At 44.0% G+C, this 23,574-nt stretch overlaps 1 protein-coding gene and 1 pseudogene across 1 annotated transcript; both read left to right on the top strand.

The window, feature by feature from the left end:
• The first annotated feature begins 1,717 nt into the window (after positions 1–1,717).
• Positions 1,718–7,985, top strand: LOC123104547 (uncharacterized; annotated as a pseudogene).
• A 3,005-nt stretch (positions 7,986–10,990) lies between these two features.
• Positions 10,991–17,872, top strand: LOC123104548 (uncharacterized). Its single transcript, XM_044526418.1, has 2 exons — positions 10,991–13,908; positions 15,266–17,872. Exon 1 carries the CDS (start codon positions 11,009–11,011, stop codon positions 12,578–12,580), a length of 1,572 nt encoding a protein of 523 aa, XP_044382353.1. The 5' UTR covers positions 10,991–11,008; the 3' UTR covers positions 12,581–13,908; positions 15,266–17,872.
• The last annotated feature ends 5,702 nt before the right edge of the window (positions 17,873–23,574 follow it).

Below are 23,574 nucleotides of genomic sequence, written 5' to 3' on the forward strand. Positions count from 1 at the left end.
CATCTCCATCACCATGATCACCCATTTCATTATTGTAAGAGGAATTCCAATATGGAGAACAATTGTAATATTACTCAATCTTGTTTGGAGATCAAGACTATTTGAATTATCCATTTCATCTTATTATGGACCTTCATGGTATTATCGATATGGTTTTCATTGGATCTATCTTTTTGGTGATTGATTCCCCTCTTATGATGCATGAGTAATTCCTCCTAGGTGTGGGAGAAGTAGGTGAGTGGTAAGATTAATTTGTGCCTAATCTATATGTCGTCATTTGCATTCATAGTAGTATGATCTACTTAGTAGATTGTTATGTTGTGGTGAACTCTATGCGTGTTGTTTAATTTAAGGGCCGATGCAACATGATTTCAAGACCTACACAGGGTAACACATATTGTTTAGAAAATCTGTAACCTCTGACATGACAGGTGGAGATATCTAGGAGGACCGAAGACAATATGAGATAATAGTGATCCATTGAACTTAATGTCTGGTTCCGGTCTAAGGACATTAATTGTGGACATGACCACTCTGTGGCAACCAAGAAGCAAGACTAGAGAATGAGATACAATCCCTAGAGGAGGAGTTTCGTTATCTTAGGGAGAACCGTCTACAGAACCCTTATATCAAATGCTATGAGTACAATACGAGGTAAATGGTATTACCGTCGCACTAGCACACTTTATAAACTCTTACCATGAGCTGAAATATCTCCGCACCTAATCTCTTCATTGCAGGAAACACAAACGTAGCTTTTATTCATGCTATTTACTTTTATTAGCTCTCTTAGTTGTTATTACAATTCTCTTTATATTTGTCAAACTGGTTTATTCGTGATTTAGGATAGTAATGATATTTGCAGAAGCTCCAACAGTTACTTCACATAAGAACTGTGACACGTTGTGTGTAACAGAAAAGTTACCTATAAATACTCTCCTCCGGTCTTTGTTGGGATGATTACTCATTAGGATACTTCTGCGGAAGTGCTACACCACCCTGTTTGACTTGCAGACATCAGTGTTGCACGAGGGAGGAAGGGGGATTCCGACATGAGGGAGGAAAGCTTCTCTGTGGAGCGACGAAAGAGTCGCACGAGGGAGGAAGGGGGGCAATGAGAGGTAATAAAAAAGCCGGCCCAAATCGGGTCGAGGGGTGTGCGGCGCCTCGACAGTTCGACCCAGAATACTTTCAAATACGAGTAGGATATTCCTAAACATATCACAAAATAGTGGAGGTCTTGGTCTTGGGCTGTTACAACTCAGCTCACGCGACCCAATGAAAATAAATGTGGCCCACGCGCTAGCGGCCCACGCGGCCCAACGAAAGCAAAAACTGATCTATCGGGCCGCAGAGGTCCTTCTGCTGGATTCTCCGGGATTCTGCTGGATTCTGCAGAGGTCCTTCCGTCGACGAATCCAGCGGCGGCCGGTCAGCTTGTTTCGAAGGTATACCTTCTCCACCTCCGGTGGAATTTTTGGTTGATTGGATTGTCCGAGATCTAATTCAATATCTTTCTTCCTTGGTTGTATTTGGATTCTTCAACCCGCCCAGTTTCCTAGAGCGATTCCGGCCCCGTTTCTAGGTTTTTTTTTTGTGTCGATCTATTGTATATGGATAGCCCTCCGTTTATTTAGCAACCATATCGATCCACTATTTCTTTGAGCAGATCAATCAGTGTTAGTTGAATTTTGTTCCTTGCTGTTCAGGCTGGCTTGGAAAGATCAATGACGAAAAACAAGCGACGGCTGATGAGAGGCGATGAAGAGCAACAACGCCCTTACAAAAGAGCAACTAGACCAAGTGAGAACATGCTGTTTCCCTTTTCCTGCAGCCACACATTCATAATAATAAAAACTGCGGTTATGTTAGCTCTATCACATATGATTTTATTTCAATTAACTAGCTTTGAATGGTCTCTCATTAGCAGGAGCCTTGAGTGAACTCAGTGAGCAAGTGGTTTCAAGATTGCGGAGGAGTGTTGTGTCGCTCGCTTCATTTGATGGTTGGTGATTATACTTACCGTTAATACTTGCTCATATTGCCTTTTTTCTAGTGACCAGCTATTCAGTCTACCTGTGCGACTCTCTCTCTCTCTGTCGTAGGTGACACCAAGTTACGCGAATGCACAGGCATATGCATTGAAACCTCGTGTTCAGATTCCGAAGCTACAATCCTGACATCGAGACGGTTGGTTCCACCTACTTGGCCTGCAAGTTTGACGGTAATTAACTATTTTCTCTGCTCCTTTGCTGCATTATTAATATATGCCAATATATACATGCTGCACTTGTAAAATCATTAATTCACCTTGCACCCATTTCAGATTAAAGTAGCCTTCCAAATGATCAGATTGTCACTGGGTGGATTGAGGATCCTGGGATATATGTTGATTTTTTCATTGTCAACATCAAGGAGGTGTCTAGAGTTGATGCCACAAGTCTTGACCGTGACATACAGTTTGAGCCTCATACGAAGGCAGCAGCTGTATGCCGCTGTTTCAGTTCTGGATTTTTAACAGTCACAAGCGGACTAAATCTTGCTTCCCAACCAGTGAGACAATCGTAAGCACGTGCTGGATCCACAAGGTTAGCTGCTTTTGTACAGTTCAAATAACCAACTGTATGATGGTGTCTGTGTGTCATTGTATGTATGCACTGACGCATTTATAGTTTCGGGCAATTATGAATTGCATTTTCTCTGTGTAACTTCATTGTCACTTTTGTGCTAGGCGGGGATTGGAGGTCCCCTTGTTGACTTTGATGGGAACTTTGTTGGGATGAACTCCTCCCGTACCAAAATGGAAAAGACTGCCTACGTGCGAAGGAAGCAAATTCTTCGATTCTTGGTGTTTCACAGGATGGTCAGGTATGTACACTTTCAGTATTGATGAATTGCCCTTCTCTCTTTGGCTTACTATATGCGTCTCTCTTACTGCATCCTATTCTACATATCCCTCCTATCTTTATTTGAGTTTGTGTGCAAGGTGTACCGTTCTCAAAGCCAAACAGCAGTCTGAGGTTTACGAGTTTATCCCAAAAACTGTCCCATTAGCTATTTTTGTACCCATATTTTTAGTTTCTTAAATTGTTTAGATCTGCACTTTACTAGATTAAGGTTGTTATTTCCATGCCTGTGCTATCTACGCTCGAACTTACAATTAAGAAGACTCATGGGGATTTTTTATAAAGATTTTCTTAAATTTCTCTGCTGTGAAATACCTGCACCTACTTCCTCCGTTTCTCATATAAGTCCTTTTAGAGATTTCAATACAAACTACATATGGATGTATATAGACATATTTTAGAGTGTAGATTCACTCATTTTGCTCTGTATGTAGTGTATATTGGAATGTCTAAAATGACATATTTAGGAATGGAGTATTTAATTTGGCTCTTGTTTAATAGCTCATCTTGTGTATGTGGTCTGCAATATCTTGCCTTTGTGGATTTATCACGGTGAGTTTTCTACGTTGAGCTGCAGTGTTAAGGAAGGGGTTGATGATGCTACACAAGCAAGAATCAACAGTGAGATGAAAGCAATTAGGCCAAGTGAGTCCATTTTTGCTTCCCTTTTCCTGAGTATTCATACTTGAACCGTTCTACTAACTATATCACACATGATTTTATCTCAATTAACTAGGTTTGGACGCTACCTCCATAGCGAGATTGAGTGAATCCAGAAAAGGTGCCTTGAGTGAGCAAGTACTTGCCAGATTAAGTAAGAGTGTTGCAGCGCTGGCCTCATTCCATGGTTGGTGATTATACTGCTAATAATTCCTCATGTTACCTTGTTTCTGATGATCAGCTATTCAGTTTGCACGTATACTCTCCCTCTGCAGGTGATACCAAGTTACAAGTTTCCTCACATCGATAAATTTGATTCAGTACAGCCGTGCTCATTTCAGATTAAAGTACGCCTTCCGAATGATGAGACTGTCACTGGGTGGATAGCGGATCCTGAGATATATGTTGATTTTTTCATTGTCAACGTCGCTGGTGTTAATGCCACACATGTCAGTCTTGACCGTGACATACAGTTTGAGCCTTATAGGAAGGTAGCAGCTGTATGTCGCAATTTCAATTCAGGACTATTAATGGACACAAGCGGAGTAGATCTTGCCTCTCCAAGTGCTCGACCTGATCAGACAATGTTCAGCACATACCAGATCGACAAGGTGAGCTAGCGCTTTAGTTTGTATAGTGCATGTATTGCTTAATCTGCATTCTATCATTGTTGTGATGATGCATATTCTTAGTATCAGGCATTATAAATTGCATTTTTCATGCTTAACTTCATCCTCAATTTTGTGCTAGGTGGGGATTGGAGGCCCCCTTGTTGATTTTGATGGCAACTTCGTTGGGATGAACTGCTCCTGTACCAAAGAAAGAAAGACCCCCTATGTACGAAGGGCTGCAATTCTTCGATTCTTGGGGGTTAACGGGATGGTCAGGTATGCGCACTCTCATTATTGATGAAGCACACACTATGTTTGGCTTGTCAATGCTTCTCTCTTACTGCATCATATACTGCATCTCCCTCCCCTATTTCTATTTGACATTGTGTAAGGTGTATCATTCTCAAAGCCAAACAGCAGCTTCCGTGGTTTATGAATTTATCCTAAGAAGTGTCCCATTAGCTATTCTGTACTTGTGTGTTTTTTGGCATCTCTTGTTGCCCTGCATCTGTGACAATCTCTTCCTGTAGCCCAACAAGCTGCAGTTGCACTGTACTAGATTAAAGGTTGTTATTTCAATCCTGGCGCTAATACATATTTCTGCTACACTGTAAACCTAGATTTAAGATGACCAATGGAGAAATTGTTTAAGATTTTCTTAAATTTCTCTGCTGTGAAATATCTGCAACTATTTTGCTCCCTTCTTGTTCTATATTTCCCTTGTTATAGCTCATTTTGTGTATGGTCGATTTATCACAGTGAGTTTTCCACATTGTGCTGCAGTGTTAAGGACGTGGTCGATGATGCTACAAGAGCATTCCTCAAAACAATGGCAGGAGCACCATGTTACAATATTCGAGGAGGTGAGCGAAATTATCTCATAGGATGTTGGCTGTAAGGCTAGCATGGTGCAGCCCTGGACCAAAGAGGCGTGGCTGTGCCTTTGAGACAGACGTCGAACCCCAAAGTCTCAATAGTGGTTCCTCCTTGTGTGGAGGTCTAACAATCCAAGCAAAAGACCAATCGAAGGTCTCAGCTCTAATTGGCTACATGGCCAAGCTGAACGACATCATCCAATTTTATGAGATATAAACGACCTAGCTGTTTGTACATAGCAAAAACATACTGACTAATTAGTAGTTTAGTACTAACATATGGTTCACTTATGTCCTCACCTTGCATTAGGCAGCAATTTTTTTTTGGATAAACTAGGTGAATGCCCACTTGTTGGTATGGAACTCATAAAAATAAATGTAATCATGCATGTGGCACATCAGTTTCAGTCTCTGCAAATCCGCTGCCACAAAATTGACTTGGAGTTAGCAAAACAAGACAACGTAGTAGCATCAAAACTGTGAGGAATACTCATATGACATAATTAGCAAACAATAAAACAAGATGTGGAAATGGTGGATTGATGACCCCACTAGTCAGGAAGTTACTTTTTAGTGGAGGGCAGGTGTCGTGGAAGGAAGATGGACCGTCACCATCTAGTCTAATATGTCTAGGATTACAGATTGAAACTACAAGTGTACCCGTTACCCCTTGGCAGCCAATGTACATTGCACCCGTTTTGCTGAGTAGTTCCTTATGTTGCACATGCACACTTGAAAAACCCTGTTTATTTACCGAGTATTTTTAACTTGTGTATCATGCTAGAAAACCATATTATTAATCGTCTCGAAGATACATTCGACGAGGATATCTTGCATAATCCATGCAAAGGTGTTGTTTTAGAAATGAAGGGAAGTGATGGCTCTCTTCTGAAGAAAACTGCTGCCCAACTTGCTTCAGAATCAAGCAAAAGTCTTGCTTCAGAAATGAATCGAAGTGTTGTCTCACTTGCTTCATTCAATGGTGATGACTCTGTTACATAGTCCTTACAGTTTCATGTTTTAATTGATCATTGATTGATAACTGAAATAACTATCTCTGTAGGATTTGCAAAAAAAAGTTGCTTGCACAGGTGTATTTATAGAGTGCAATGCATGTTCTGCAACAATTCTGACTTCGGCAAGTTTGGTTAGAGTTCCGGGTGATGCACACATGATTGATGATACCTTGAGGGTTGTTACTGCTAATTGCTATTATTGTTGTTATTATTATTTTTGCCTTCTCATTTTGGATACTGGTTAACATAACCTTATCATTGCAGATTGAAGTTTGCCTTCCAAATAAATTTCGAGTTGTAGGGATATTGAAGGGTTACAATTTACATTATAAGTTGCTCTTGTTGACATTATTGGATGCTGGGATCCTCATGCAATACAAATCAGTGGGCGTCCAGTTACCTCATCTATGGACGTAATAGCTGTAGGTTGTCTTTTTGCGTATCGCAAACTAATGGCTGTCGAGGGTAAGGTGTTGATTGGCAAACAAAGCAAGTTTGATTGTACAGAACTTTGTGTGTCCACCTGTAAAATCACCAAGGTATTTCTTGTGGACTTTCCCTGTACTCCCACTGTAAAGAATTATAAGAGTGTTTAGATCACTACTTTAGTGATCTAAACGCTCTTATATTTCTTTACGGAGGGAGTAACTTTTAACATGGCAAACAATTATTAGCATTGGAATACTAACATAAGAAATCACTACATCTATCAAACGATATGTGTCTAATCATTGTATGATGTTATTGTTGTTTTGCTAGGCTGGGATCGGGGGCCCTCTTATTGACACAGATGGGAATTTTGTTGGAATGGACTTTTATGATGAGGAAGAAACTCCGTTCCTGCCGAGGGATCTTATTTGCCGCCTCTTGTTGAACATAAATAAAGGATGGTATGCCTTTTCTTAAGTAAGAAGTTTATACGTTTTAGGAAATTTATCCTGTGAACATTGTTCAATCATTTTCACTTAAACATTATTGGGTTTGGGCTGATATAACAATGTGTATGTACTATGCAGTATGCACTTAGTGTGCCAAAGTGTATTACTATTCTCTGATGTGGTGATGTAATGGTGCATGATTTGGATAAATCAATTCATAGTTGTGTTCTGGTGTTATCTCTTATTATCATATACTTTATACTGTACTTGTCCTTGCCCTCATGGCTATTGCCTTCTCCTACTTTCTCTGTTTTTTTAAATGCATTAAGCTGATATGTCATTGGTTTAAAGTTACTCGGTTTCTTGGGGTAATTTTCTTTGGGTGTGCTTGCAGGGCTAGTGCAGATGATACTATTATGGAGGGTGACAAAAACAGGTAATCTTTCTTACACACCTTGAAACTATGAATATATTGTTTCAAATAAATGTATTCAGTAACTCATATGCTTTTTGAAATGTTTGATAAACAACAGATGGATGTTGCCTGGCGGGACACACAGAAATACTGATGGAAACAGGTATTCTTCCTGACACACGTTAATATTATGTATCTATACATTGTTTAAAATAGATTTCTTCATTGACTTGAACTTTTTTGCTCATGACAGATGGCCGTTGCCTAAGCCACGTCTTGTTGGTGTTAGAGATGTCTGCCTGTACCCGATGTTATGTTCTAGTACTAGGGATCAGACCATCAGATTCGGCAGTACAGCCTCAAGCGGGATTGCTTCCTTAAAAAGTGTGACCCATTAGTTAGTTTGGGAAAAAAAATTATATGAGACCAGGTCTTTGTGATTTGTAAATGCCACGTGTCATCCATCAGGATGGGTCTCGCGTGAGACCTGCTCTCGCGTTGCACTAAATGCAATCAATTTGTTTCCTACCAACTACTAATAATCAGGGCATATCAAATTGATTGGGCGCAATGCTGTGTGTTTTGCTTGTGACTTTCTTCCATACCATTTGTTTTCAATCACTATTTCGGGTCTGTATTGTACACGTGAGCCTATGAAGTCTTTCCATGGGGAATGCACTTTGCTTTCATCTATTTTTTTGGCTTCCATCTAGTTAGAATTTGTTTGGTAATGGAGATTCCTTCCGTAATGTTAGAATTTGTTTGCTTCAATCAGCCAAACAAATTGCATCCATGGTAACTGACGACCGCTTCTATCAAGTTGATCGTATTTGTGTCTACTACGCAAACAAAAACATGCTTCAAGCGACTAGAAAATTATTTCGAGTGTGCCATAAAAGAGCACTTAGCATGTTTAAAATTTGTTTCTGAAAGCAATGCTTTAAAAAGATTAGAATTTTCTTCTGGGGCAATTACTTCCATCTAGTTGATATTTGTGCATTGATCGATCACGCAAAGTGCTTACATGGCAATCGGCGGCCCATGAATATTGCTTCCGTTGTAACCAAAGATTGATTCGATTTAGAGTATGATAGTTACAACAGGTCATAAGTTGGGACTTTGCTTCCAAAGAATTATGTTTTTAGGTCCAAAGAAATTGGAAACTTGCTTCCAAAGAATTTTGAACCTGCATCTTTAAAAAAAAAAGAGGATTTGCTTCCATACAACAAAAAGACGCATATGCTCAAAAATCCATTTCTGCACCCGAGCTCATCTGCACCCGCGCCGACGAAAAAAATCAAAACAAATACTAGAAAAATTCAAAAATTTCCAAATAAAATTTGTGTGGTAGAAAATTTGACGCGTGAGGCCCGCTCCAAATTTCAATTCATTTGGACATATGAGCAACTCTCAGCAAAAAAGACAAATCGGGCCAAAACAATATATGAACAGTAAACATTTTTACAGACCCCCAATTTGTTTTGGCCCGATTTGTCTTTTTGCTGAGAGCTGCTCATATGTCCAAATGACTTGAAATTTGGAGCGGGCATCACGCATCAAATTGTCTACCACATAAATTTTATTTGGAATTTTTTACGAATTTTTTTCTAACCGGGTGCAGATGAGCCTGGGAACCAAAACGCCCTACTCGCATATGCTCAGGTTTTGCATCGCCTGGCCACAATGGAGAACCCACCCCCAAAGATATACATTCTGCTTCTAAGAGCAACTCTAGCAGACCCCGCATTTTGCCGATCTGTAAAATGTGTTTGCAGGTCGCACGGGGACGGTTATGCAGGCCGAATTTTGCGGCGGCAGACTAGAAACCGCAAACAAACCCCTAAATTTTAAAAAAGTTGTTTCGCACGAGAAATTTAAGCAGCAGCTCGCCAGAGCTCGCTCGCATACATGGTTCTTCTTTGCATAATAAGTTCGTACACGCCACATACATACATAAAGGTTAGATATGCTCACAGGGCCTACGCTACCTCACCACTACAACAAAATTGAGCTCACCGGAGCTCCTGCGTAGCTGCCCACCGGCGGCAATCAGTCGGAGTCGGAGGAGTCGGAGTCGAGGTCTCCACCTTCATCACGCGCAAGTCGGCCTCCTTCGATGCGTGCGCCTGCGATGACGTGAGGCCCGTCTCGAGGAAGAGCTGCTCGTACTTGAGCTCGCTCCGGATGCGCTCTTCCATCTCCTCCTGATCCCTCGCCGACCGCTCGAGAACGACGCGCGAACGACGCGCTCGAGGAGCTCCTCCTGCCCCGGTGGGAGGTAGTCCTCGGGTCCGATGACGCCTCGGCGCGGTGGCGCATCGGGCACGGCCTCCTCCGGCTCCCTCTTCACCGAAATGAGCCGCGAGCTCGATGCGCCCGCGGATGAGCACCCCGCGGACCCGTAGCCGGAGGAGCTCCCTGCGGACCAGTTGCCGGAGGAGGCGCGGCGGCGACGGGCGCGCTCGAGCTCGAACTCGTCGAGCTCGCGCCGGTTGAATGTCGGCGGCGGCCGGGCACCGTGGTTGAGCCACCGACGCGCCCCCCGCTTGCGCGCGGCGTCAGATCTGGCGCGGCGGCGGCGCTCCGTCTCATCCCCCGAGTCGGCCATGGTGGTTCAAGGCTCGCCGGTGGCGAGAAATCGAGCGGCGCGGTGGGGAATTGGAGGGAGGCTGCGGGAGGATAGGGTTTCAGCCCGCATCTGCCCCCGCAAACCCACAGTTATAGTGGCTCGGGGGTTGCGTTTGCGGGCTGCGGCAAAAAGTTTTACGGGGCGGACACCGATGCGGGCTCTAGTCTGGCTAGAAAAATGGGCCGAGGCCGTATAATCGCCGGAATTACGCGGAATGATTATAAACACCTTATCTCTCACACCATGACCTTGTGGAAAGACGTGCTACATCTTACTACATTTTTCTATATTTCCTGCAATCCCAAACATAATCATGGGACAAATTTAACAAATATCGATGAACAAATCCAAGAGCTATGGAGAAGAACTCCATCATGCTTAAATAATGGAGATGTACCAATGAAAAAAGAACAATACAAACTATGGTTCTTGCATTGCATTCATTAATGATGAATAAACAATACGTGCAATCAATTTCAAACTAGTGCATCAATCGGGACTCACATGTGCTTCACCCTCGTCGTACGTGATGTTGAGATACAACATCGCCTAGTAAGTCAGCCTCCATGGCGTGAGAACCTATCCCTGCTGGCCTCATTCCCAAACCCTGACGGCCCTCCGGCAAGGTTACAGGCCAAAACTGCAGTTAGAGCAGGGCACAATCCTGGTGGAGCGGCTACAAGCTCGTCGGTGAGCTGGTGGTGGAGTTAAGCACATGCGATGCCTTCGGGTGGTCGCATCGGTCAGGAAACTAATGATGCATGGTTCGCATCGCGTGCGCAATACATCTATACAACGGAAGCACATATGAGAAATAAGAGACAGTTTAATCTATGTACAACATAAATGGAGCAAGTTATCTAGACCATAGAAGCACATGTATTATAATTAGGAAGCATGGCAGGGAAGGAAATATTACTACCCGAAGCCGAGATATCTAAATACTATAAGATCTTTTAGAGAAACGAAGGCGCTCCCCACGCTCAAGTATTATGTGATCTGCTAGAATCGTCTCAAGATGGCGCTCCCCACGCTCCCCAACCATGCGACTCCACGCCTCCCGCTCGCCATTGCCCCCACCGCAGATCTCGCCGCGCCGTCCTCGCGGCATGCCTCCACGGCGTCGAAGACCGGATCCGGCGGCCGAGGCCGCTCCCCCTCCCCCTCCCCATTCCCCCACTCGATTCCCTCCCCAAGTCCAGGAAGCCTTCGCGGAGTTGGTGAGACTGATTTCACGGCTCCCGCATGCGATTCTCATGGCGACGGGGGATTGGAGGTGGGTGGAATGGGCGACAAGGATTCGCGACGCTGCGGCGTGGATTCGGCGGGTTCAGGAATGGAAGGCGGCGGATCAGGCGGTGGCGGCGGCGAGAGATCCAGATACGCGAGCCGCGGCGAGCAGATATGCAGAGACTTGTCGTTTGAGAGCAGAGGGAGAACAGAGGATCCTGGCGAAGCGGATCTACGACGAGGCTACAGTGGCGGAGAGGATGAGGATGCCTGCCTACCCGCACTCCCCGTCGGCCGAGTTCGTGAAGTGGGCGAGGACGGAGGCAAAATCAGAGGATCCTCGCAGGGTGCTGAGATGGGAGGGCATGCTGGGAGTGATTCCATCAGGTGCGCCGCTGCAAAACATCTCGTCCTGGCCGCCGCCGTCGATTCGAGATTGAGCTCGGCTGGTGTTCAAGTATCCACGCCCCCTGGCTCACCTGTGGCGTGCAGAAGAGGCAGTGATGCCAAGAGTAGGCGTGCTTCGCCGCCGCCGATGCTGTTATGTTCGCCGGTGAAGAGAGTTGTGGGTCGAAGAGCCACTGCCAGGAGGGCCCTCCAGGTCAGTGTGCAGCTGTCGGCGGACCCCGCTTGTCCCGTCCCAAAACCAGCGGGTGGAGTGGTTGCGCCTCTTCAAAAGGCGCCTCCCCTTCCGGATCCGCACCAGGAGGGCCCGGGTCGGGGGGAAGCTAGGGTTCGTCCTACCCCTAGCAGTTTCTTCATATCCAATCTGGTGTGGGTTCGAAAGGATAAATTCACTTCTGGAGAGTTCACTGAAGCGGATTGCCACCCAGTCGGTAAATCAGATCGTCTGTCAGCTCCAAAATCTTTCTCCTTCTCTCGAGATTACTGGGCAAGGAAATCCGGCAAGATTCCTTTTGCTTCCATTGTCAAGATGGCGGGAGGAGGAAGAGATGCTAGCAACCGTGGAGGAAGATATGGCTCGGGGAGGGGCCGCAATGGTCGTCCTCCTGCTCCCACTCCGTCGGGGCAGGATGGGACCGCTCCACCGCAGTTGGTTCCTCAGGCGCCTCAAGCTGCTCCGCTGCATATGTCGATCTACACCAAGCCCTCTCTGTTTCCAGTTGGTTCTGCTCAAGCTATCATGCAGGCAGGGGGCAGATGTATGGCTATCAGGGGGCTGGAATCCTCAGATGCAGCAGATGCCACAGTGGGCGAATCAGCAGTAGTTCCCCTTCCAGTATGTGCCTCCTACTCAGGTTTTTCCTCAACAATTCAGTCCTTAGATGCAGCAGGTTCAGTTTGGAGGCAGTGGATCATCTACTGGAGGAAGTGTGCAGAACAACCAGCCGGAATCTAGCAAAAATAAGAAAAAGAAGAATCAAAAGGTCAAGCAGGCAACTCCTACTACTGCTAGTGATGAATCCTCCTCCTTTAATGTTGATCCTAAGTTCATTGGGGTGATTTGCTACAACTGTGGTCTCCCAGGTCACTTTGTGGGCATGTGCCCCACCCCAAAAGTGTGTTTCAGCCGCAAGACCCCTGGCCACCACATGGATACATGTCCCACTTGGTACAAACCCTACCCTGCTGCTATGTATTGGGGGAGTGCCAATAATGGTCTAGGATTTTTTCATATTGAAACTGGTGGCAAGGAAGACTGTGAGTGGCTAAACTTTGGGAATGTTGGCCTAGTCCTAATTGAAAAAGGAGAGATCACTGAGAAAGAGTTGGGGCTTTGTTTCTCTGATATGTGGAAAACTAACTGGCCCTGGTAGATCAGAAGATATGATGAGAAAAAGTTCATTGTCAGGTTTCCCCCTAACAAGAAGATCAAAGATCTGGTAGAATACCCATCCATTAACCTGAAGAAAGAAGGAGAGACTATATCTTTTAGTGACTGGAATGGAGAAATGCCAGCCTATGTTACTCTGGAGGAAACTTGGATTGTGATTGAAGGACTGCCTCCCAAGTGGATATCCTGGAACATTATCTCTCAAATATCTACTATGCTTGGGGTCCTTGTTAATGTTGATTGGCACACTATCTTCAGGAGCTTCTATGAGAAGGTGAGGATCCAGGTAGCTGTGAGAGACTCTACTAAGATTCCCAGGGATAGGATGGTGGAGATACACCATGAGCTGTATTTGCTGAAGTTTACTGTGGAGTCTGAGGCTGTTAGTGGTCATGAGTCAGATAATCCTCCAGGCCCTGATGACAACAATCCCTCTCAGAACAAGCATACTGAGGACGAATTTGATTCCAGTGGTGATGACTTACTAGGAGAAGATATGGATACTGGAAATAACGACACTAATACCAAAGACAAGCATCAAACTATTGGATCCAATGGAGCCAGGACTATGCAAAAGTGCTCTACACCTGCTCCTAGAGCCAATGAAGAGAATCTTGTCTCCTCTAAGCTCCTGGGTGAACCTATGACCAAAAGCTACTTAGAGGCAGTGAAGAAGAGACACTATGATACAATGGTCACCCCTCTCCTTGAGCAATTTGAAGCTGCTGCTGACAAGCCTATTTCTCAGAAGTGCACTAGTACTCAGCAGAAGTGGGGCCCTATGGTGGCCTCTAGGGTTAGCACCAGAAACAATAGAGATAACAGACCAGCTCTTCAAAAAGCTCAGGAGTTAAAGCAAATTAAAAACCTGAAAAAAACTACAATAAGAAAAGGTACACATAACTCTTTTGCTTGCTTAGATGATTCTCTCCTAATTAAAACTGCAGAGTGCTCAGGTATTAACTTGGGTGATAGCAGGGATAATACCAGAGATAACATTTGCATTATTAAGCAGATTGAGTTAGATAGGCTTGCTAAATTTAATTCTGAGAATCCTGTTGTATTTTTACCTACTAGTATTGATATTACTGGTGAGGAATTTAATGATTCTACTGTCAATCATGGGATTAATGTTGAGCCAGAGGAGGGGACACATATGGATGTGATCCCTAAATCAGACTCCCCCTAGATTGAGGTCAATAGGAAAACTAACTCATGTAGAGGGAGAAGGAAAATTGACTTTATTATTAAATGATAGGTATTTTTTGGAACATTAGAGGGCTGAATGGCCCCATTAAAGTTGACAAATTGAAAGAGCTCATTAGAGCCAATAGTCCTGATTTTATTTGTATTTCTGAGACCAAGAAAGAAGAATTTACTCTTCTTCATCTTGAAGCTTTTGATCCCAGATCTGATTTCCAATGGAAATGGCTCCCTGCAATTAACACCACGGGAGGGATTTTGATTGGATGTAAAGTGGATCTATTTGACTTAATACAATGTGATTTGCACAATTTCAGTATTTCTTGCTTGCTCAAAAACAAACAGGATCTCTCTGTTTGGAGGCTTGTTTCTGTCTATGGTTCTGCCTATGACCAGTCTAAAATGGATTTCATTAATGAACTCCACAACCTACTGACTGACTGGACAGGGCCCACCCTGGTGGGTGGTGATTTCAATCTTATTAGAGAGGCTAGTGATAAAAACATTGGTGTTATTAATCAACACTGGGCTGACCTCTTTAATGACTGGATTAATAGATATGGGCTATTATAGCTCAAGATTAATGGGAGGAAGTACACTTGGGGCAATAACCAAGAAAAATTAGTGATGGCTACCATAGATAGAGTTTTCATGACCACTGATTGGGCCTCTACTTCCCCTGGTGTATACCTTAAAGCCCTCCCTAGATTAGGGAGTGATCACACTCCTTTGGTGATTAATACATGTGCTTTCTCCATTCCCAAAGACAAGCATTTCAGATTTGAAAAGTGGTGCTTGGAAGTAGATGGGTTTAGAGATGTTGTGATTAAAGCTTGGACTGCTAAATGCCCTTTTAAAAAGGCAATAGATGTTTGGCAGTTCAAGATTAGAAGTTCCAGAAAAGCCATTAAAGGGTGGATGGCTAACTATGAGGCAGAGCAGAACAGGAACAAATAAGCCTTGGTGGCTGAGTATAACTGTCTGGATATTTTTTCTGAATCCAATCCTCCTTCTCCTAACACTAAGAGAAGGATCAAAAAAATGCAGGGGACTTGGAAGAAATCTGGAGGAAAGAAGAAATCAAGGCCAGACAGAGATCCAGAGAGAGAGACATACTAGAAGGAGCTTAAATGCTGGCTACTTTAAAGCTGTAGCTAATCAAAAGAGGAGAAAGAAGCAGATCATGGCGCTCGAAGGTAATGAAGGTACCGTAACTGACCCTGAAGGTATCATGAATATTGCTGTGAATTACTACAAAAAATTATTTGGTTTCCAAGATAAAATTAACATTAACCTAAAAGATGACTTTTGGGAAGATGGAGAGAAGGTTACTGATGCACATAATTGCATCTTAGACACCCCCTTCTCTGAAAAGGAAATCAAGGATGTTGTGTTTGGCTCATATGCTGAAGGAGCTCCTGGGCCAGATGGATTTCCTTTTCTATTTTATCAGCAATTTTGGGACCTTATTAAAGGTGACTTGTTTGCTTTGTTTCAGGATTGGGAGAAAGGTGATCTAGACTTATTTAGACTCAACTTCTCCCTACTTACTTTAGTTCCTAAAGAGGCTGATGCCACTAGAATGGAGAAGTTTAGGCCTCTTGCTATGATTAATTGCAGTTTTAAGATCTTTGCTAAATGTGCCACTAATAAGTTTGGCCCTATTTGCAAAGAATTAATTTCTTTGAACCAGACAACCTTTATAAAAGGTAGATTTATTGCTGAGAGCATTATTGCAGCTCATGAAGTTATTCATTCTTTACACTCCAGTAAGCAATCTGGTTTTGTGTTTAAGTTGGATTATGAAAAAGCTTATGATATGATCAACAAAGAGTTTCTGATGGACATGATGCATAAGAGAGGATTTAGTACTAAATGGATGAAAAAAGTTGAATCCCTTTTATACAAAGGCTTTGTTGGAGTCAATATTAATAACAGCAACATCGATTTCTTTGTTGCTGGTAAAGGAGTAAGACAAGGGGACCCATATTCCCCCCTGATTTTCAACTTAGTAGCTGATATTTTTACTAGAATCCTTGTTAAAGCCTCCAGGAACAATATCCTTGAAGGACTTTTCCCTAGCTCCAATTCAGCTGGCATCATAAGTATGCAATATGCTGATGGCACTTTACTTCTCCTTAGTAATAACACATCGCATGCCAGAAACCTTAAATGGTTACTTTCCTGTTTTGAACAATTATCTGGTATGAGAATTAATTTTCACAAATGTGACCTAGTGCCCATTAATATAAATGAGGATGATGCCAATATATTTGCTCAAATCCTTGGTTGCAAGCTTAGTGAGTTCCCTATTAAGTATTTAGGTGCTCCTTTCCATCACAGAAAACAAAAAAAAGTGAGCTCCAGCCTACTGTTGATAAAATTATCAAAAGAGGAGCTGGGTGGAGAGGGAGATTACTGTCTTCTGGCAAGAGACTCACAGTAGTGAAGACCTGTCTGGCCACTATTCCTGGATACCTTATGGGGATTATTAAATTCCAAAATGGGCCATAAATCTAATTAATTCTCAACTATCTCACTATTTTTGGGATGATTATGAGGGGCATCATAAATATCACCTTGCTACCTGGGGGAATGTGACCCTACAAAAGCAACATGGGGGCCTAGGTATCCCCAATATTGCTGACATGAATCTATGCCAGCTTCCTATATTAAGAGATATTTCCTGGATGAAGGCAAGATTTGGAAGCAAATCATTGATGCCAAATATAAAACTCATAGCCCTAACATTTTTACTTGCCCTAGCAATGGTGCTTCCCCCTTTTGGAAATGGATCCTTTGGGCTGCTAAAGCCACTAGTATGGGATATTCCTGGACAGTTGGAAATGGCAATAGTGTTAGATTCTGGGAAGACCAGTGGATTGGGCATACCACCCTAGATACCCAATACTGGGACTTATACACTGTTGCTAATGACCATAATATTTCTATCACTGAAGTTTGGGATGGCACTAACCTTAAAATTACTTTTAGGAGGTGTTTCACCCAAAAAATGTTAGCTGATTGGAATGATCTGTTCAGCCGCATTAGTAATGTTAATCTGGAGGACAAGGAAGATGCCATTCGCTGGAATTATGAAGCGAAGGGTGTCTACACTGTAAAATCTTTTTACAACATTGTTAATTTTAGGGGGATTAGGCCGGGTAACCTACCAGTTATTTGGAATATCAATGTCCCCCTGAGGATTCAGATCTTTTCTGGCTCATGGCCAAAAACAAATTATTAACAAGAGACGATGTGCAAAAAAGACAACATGTAGAAGATACTACTTGTCTTTTCTGTGGTGAATCTGAATCTATTGAACATCTGTTTTTTGGTTGTGTTGTTGCGATAGAACTATGGAGAGTGATTTTTGATATATCTAATAAGAACACTGGAATGTCCGTTGATGACATGCTGGCCTGGTGGTTTAATAACAAAAATCACTCGGCAGACTGTCTGCTACATTTTGCTGTCCTTTGGACTCTATGGAAATATCGTAACGACATTTGTTTCAATCATGTCCCCTGGCTTGTGATGCAAGTGCTGTGGAGGAAAACTGCTACTACACTAGGCAGTTGGATGGTTCGATGCTCTGGCCTTGTCAAAGAAAGGGTGATGCACTTGGTGAGAAAGCTGGAGCAGGAAGCGCCCCCCCCCCTCCTGATGTGGCCAGACCCTGGCTAGGACTTCTGCAGTGCTCGGAGGTGCTGCACGAACCGTGACACTGACTGAGAGCTGGGTGGTCCCCCATTGAGTCTCACTTTCTTTTAGTCGCGGCTCCTGTTTCTCTTTCTTTGGCGGTTGGAGGTATCTTTAAGACTAGCTTTTATCGCCTTTAGCAGTTAAGTAATTGGCGTTCCTGCCTTTTGTGGCTTGGACAACTCTATTTGCTGGGGCAGTGTGTGTGCTGAATATCTCCCTGCGTGCTTGTAACAGGATGATGGATATCTGGGGTTTCATTTGGTAATACAAGTGGAGCCAGGGCTGAGAGCCCTTTTCCTCTAAAAAAGCGTTCCTTCAGGTATCATTAACCTGTTGTCCCTATCAGAGGTGGCCATTCGTTACAACGTACGGTACACCAACAGCCCCAGCGTGAAGATGACAGAAGCGGCGGTGCGGAAACAAGTTGCCGGGCACTGCGACTTCTTCATCGGCGGCATGCAAGACCAGCCAGAGGAGGCTGTCCAGGAGGCTAGAGACGGTGTAGCCATCATCGATGACATTCAAGATCAAGCCGAGGATGCTCCGGAGGCTGAAGAGGGAGCGACCGCAAGTACAAGCGAGATTGAAATTGTTGACGCCGCCCAACTGTATGACCATGACCAGGTAAAGTCCATAAGCCTGCTCACTAATCACAGTACTACTTTTAGTTTTACTATGCCAGTTTTCTCACACATTTCATACTTGCTGCAGAGCACTGCCTCGGCGCATTCCACTGGTATCCGTAGGTGAAGATCGACGGCGGGCCACAACTTGGAAATGGGTGTTTGTTCTACAATGGTGCTATCACTCCTGCCGCTCCCGCAACCTATCCGTCCGTGAAGATGGTGTCACTGTCAGGTCGTTCATGACTGTCCAGTGCATTCGATTGGTCATGCCATGCCTGTCTTATGGTACTTCCAAAAAACTATGTATCACGTAATGTGTTCATTTGGTCGTGCTGGTATGTTACTTTCATGCCATGCTTGTATGTTGCTTTCAAAATTGTCCATTTGTTTGTTGTAATCCTTATTTGTAAGGCTGTCAGGAACTACTTTATCATTCATTCGGTCCTGCTGCATCAGTTAATTTGGTGTGCTGTTGTTTGTAAGACTGTTGTTGTCAGGCACTGTATTCATGTTCTGACAGTATTTTGCGTGTAAGACTCTCAGATAATGTGTCCATCATGGGTGTTTGCAAAAATGGAATCTGTCATGAACTCATGGTATACGCGTTTGTTTAAAGGCGATGTATTTCTCTCTGTTTACCCCTTTGGTGCGAGTGTTGTCTGTTTTGGTGATATATGTTCCTTCTGCCATGTCCCTTCTTTACGGCGCCTTTTCTTTTACGGGTGCTTCGGTGCTAAAATTAGCATTCCATTGCCATATAGATATAGGAGTATTTAACTTGTTCTACTTTCATCAAGTGCGATTTATCTAGTTATCATTATCTACTCCCTTCGTTCCTAAATATTTGTCTTTCTAGAGATTTCAACAAGTGACTACACACGAAGCAAAATGAGTGAATCTACACTCTAAAATATGTCTATATACATCTCTATGTGGTAGTCCATTTGAAATCTCTAAAAAGACAAATATTTAGGAATGGAGGGAGTAGTTTTTTAGGGATATTTATCATTATCTAGTTTTTTAGTTGGAAATGTTGCATTTATTCAGAATCCTCGGCAAACTCCGAGTTCAAAGCATTCATAATAGAAACTGGAGGGATATGAAGCCATGTTTTGCATAGTTCGTTACCGCAACCTTCCTTAGCTAAAAAGTGAGCAACATAGTTCATTCCAACAACCTTCCTTAGCTAATAAGTGAGCAAACGCCGTTAATTGAGCGTCTTACCCATGAAACCCTATACTCAAGTACAAGTCTGAGTGTGCCCCTAGCCTTAGGCAAAACAGTGAAGAAAATATACTATGCAAGTCTAGCTCTGTCACTTGTAAGGAGCAAGCCTTTCACCTCCTTCACAAGTGGTTCATATAGGGAGAGATCCGCTTGAGTTTGTTCACCACCACTTGAGAGTCAGATTCTAGCACCAACTGTTGCACTCCATCTCTATTGCAAGCCTACCACCCTCCGACATACCAACAAGTCCACCAACCCGAGGTCCGAAGGAGAAGGGAGAAACTAGCAAGTCCCGCCAAGGACCCTGCCATGGTGGTCTCTACAGACCAACCCCTCCTCCTTTATATGGGGTCTTCGACATCGCACCGTCCATGTTAGTTTTAATCCATCCCTCTCTGGCGGGAGCCAGCGCTCCGCCACCTGGGACAACGTGCCTCACTTGGTTCCTTTGCTGATTGCCACTCCTTGATGAAGAATCGTACATCCATAGTTATAGCTGTCGGGTCGCTTATCGGCCGTCGTACATCAGATCATTTCTAGCGAGCCACATTTATAGATAGCTTGAAGCATCATGATTTCTCCACGTCTCCGGCCTTACCTGGCCACTCTACCAGCCAGTTACACAAGTGCACATATCCTGAATCACCTTTCAAAACCTAGGTGCATGTGGGCATCGCCAAAACCTATATGTGAAATGATTCCTCCCGCCACACGCCATGCAGACCATCCCTTTCTTAATGTTCACTAGTGGTGGCGACGATGTCGTGTGGCGCCGCGGACCACCCCTCACTTCCATCTAAAAAAAGAAGTAGAAAAAAAGAAAAAAAATTACCACCACAACCTACCAGCGAGCGCCACTTTGCACAGCCCTCCATTTAAAAAAATATGTGGGGTCCTCACCTTCATCTAAAAAAATAATATTTCAAAAGCTTTCTCACCACGGCCAACTAGTTTGCGCCATGTGGCATAGCTGGTTGGCCGCCATTCTATCGACGCTTAATGGGTTTAATTTGCTCGAGTTCCGCCCCAACAGCTAGGCCATTTTTCAAATCTGTCCATGCATATTGATCTTCACTTTGTCTGAAACACCAGCCGCCCATAGCGCGAGCCTAGTAAATGGCTGAACGATCTCTCATAGAGGGTCATGATATACACCTGCTAGTTTCTTTATGGTTTTCCTCTTTTCACTTTTGCTTCTCCAGCCCTTTTACCTTTTTAGAAACTAGCCGGTGTGTCTAAATGAGAAGTTGATCTCGGGTGTGCACGAATGAGCACAAAGTTTGCACGAAAGACTACTGTTGGTCCGTGGCCAGGGGCCAAGCTAGAGCTAATGTTACCCTGATGCACCACTTAACTGTTGGGAATTAGCACACAAATGCACTTGTGGTTAACTGATAACTGCAGCGGAAACAAGTAATCTCAACACCACATCATGTACTAACTCAAGGATCGTTGCTTAGCACGGAAGGAAACATATGCAACAACATATATGGAGGCGGAAAATGTTACTCATCAGGCAAGACACTCCTCAGCCAAGTGTCTTGTGGTAGGAGTAAGTTTCTAGATAGCAGCAATCATCAACAAAGAGACACCAGATTTTTACGTGGAAAACCCCTCAACTTGAGAGGAAAAACCACGGGCCGAAGCCACCCAAATCCTCTTCCACTATTATCAAATGTGGGATACAACAAGTTCTTCTCTAGACAACACTAGAGAATCTCATACATTAAGATTTCTAAATCTTGGATGAACACAACAAGATTTGGGGCTCAAGAACTAGGGATTGGAACAATCTCATCAAAGATGGTGGAACCGAAGCTTGAAGGAGACAAGGTAGTGGATCTGGACCATCACAACCTTGGGGAGGAGCTCCCTTTTCTTCTTCCTTCAATCTTCCTCTTCTTCCCTTGCTCTCTTGGTTTTCTCTCTTCTTCTCTCTTGGAGGATGAACTGATTTTCATCACTCTTGGTGGTGGCTACTGGATGGAGGGTAAAGCATCCCCATCCTCTCATGTGCAAAGTCCAAAATGACCCTAGGTCATAACCCTAATGGGTAGTGGGCTTCTGCACCTCTTTGGGCTGCCTAAAAGGCCTCAAACGGTCATCTCCTCATAGCCCACATGAGGAGGATATCCCAACAAATCTCCCCCTCCGACTCATGAGGGGGGCACCGCCATGCCCGCTACCTTGATTGCCATGACACTGCTCCCCCTGCATAAGTCATCAGGTATCCGCACTACAAAAAAATACACTTCCGTGATGATACGTGTTTGTCACAGTAGGTCATGTTTTCTGTCATGCATGTACATCCATGAAAAATTTATGACAGAATTAAGATAGTCATACCTGTGCTGTCGTAGAAGTGTTCCATGACATTACCAAAATTATCATCACGGAAGTGTCCACTTCCATGACGATAAATCGCACGTCATGGAAGTGCTTTCGTCAAGGGTGACCGACACATGGCATCCACCGTAACGGGGCGCCGTTAAGCTATCGGGTCCGGTTTTGGATCCGATAACCCGCTAACAGCTCGGACCAATGAGGATTTTCCACGTGTAAAATTCGCATTGGCCAGAGGAAACACGTGTTGGCTCATCGTTGGGACAGATGTCATCCATTCATTGGACAGGAGGCGCCTATGATACGTCGACACGTGGCACGGCCCAACAGAGGCCCATTCTAGTGAAAAGGCTGGCCCGTTTGACTTGGTCAAAAGGTAACGGGCCGGCCCACGAAAAGCCTGTTAACGGCATGTTCGTACTAGCCCATTACGGCCCGCTAACTCACGACCCGTTACGGCCTATCCGAATTAAGCCAGTAGCTTCATCTGGGCCTTCCAATATGATTCCACCCCGTTGTAACTTCCGGCCCATGTATGGCCCATGATGTCTTTCGGCCCATACGAGACCATTTGTAACTCTTGGCCCATTAATGACCCGTGGTGAATCTGGCCTGCAATGAACAGTGTACCCATTTATACCCATTAACGGCCCATTATTTCATTGGGCCGTTTCCAACCCGTGTTATCTTTCGGCCTTCTCAGGGCCCATTTATTCTTGGTCTCATTTCCAGCATTCGGTTACTTAAGGCCCGTCATTGGCCTTTTCTTCCTATGGGCCAAATTCAGCCCGCGGTTACAATCGGCTCATTTGTGGCCCGTTACTCCGTTGGGCCGTTTTCATAACGTCATCAAATACGTCCGATTAACGACGGCCTGTTATTGTCGGCCCATGAACGGATGATTCCAAATCTAGCCCGTTTACGACCCATAATGTGGTCTGTTATTGGCCCATGTTTGGCCTATCGATCATACGGCACGTAGAAGGCCCATTGATGCTACGGCCCGTAGAAGGCCCATTCTTTCTATAGCCCTAAGAAGGCCCATTGTTTCTACGGCCCGTAGGAGGCCCATGGTAACTACAGTAAATATGTAGCCCATGGTTATTGTGGCCTAGTTTTAAACAATAGGTTATTGCGGCCACTAGCAAACCGCGGAAAAAGAACTGCACTGACTACAAGGAAAGAAATATACAAGAAAACATGGAAATAAATAAGCAAGCAACTTACGCTAGGCTATCACGGCTATTACACATATTATATCCACTGGGCATCAAAGTTTGCCACCAGCGCAAATATAGGGAACAAATCAGCATATCATATAGATTGGTTGTCAAAGTTGACGACCAGTGCAAATAAACGGAGCAACAAAACACGTCCAGAACTAAAACCACTTCAGAAGAGCTCAAGAAACAATATCCTGGGTACCCATAATGCTGGCAAGATGCTTAGGAAGCT

The sequence above is a fragment of the Triticum aestivum genome, chromosome 5A (genome assembly GCF_018294505.1).
Source record: "Triticum aestivum cultivar Chinese Spring chromosome 5A, IWGSC CS RefSeq v2.1, whole genome shotgun sequence".
Lineage (NCBI taxonomy): Eukaryota > Viridiplantae > Streptophyta > Magnoliopsida > Poales > Poaceae > Triticum > Triticum aestivum.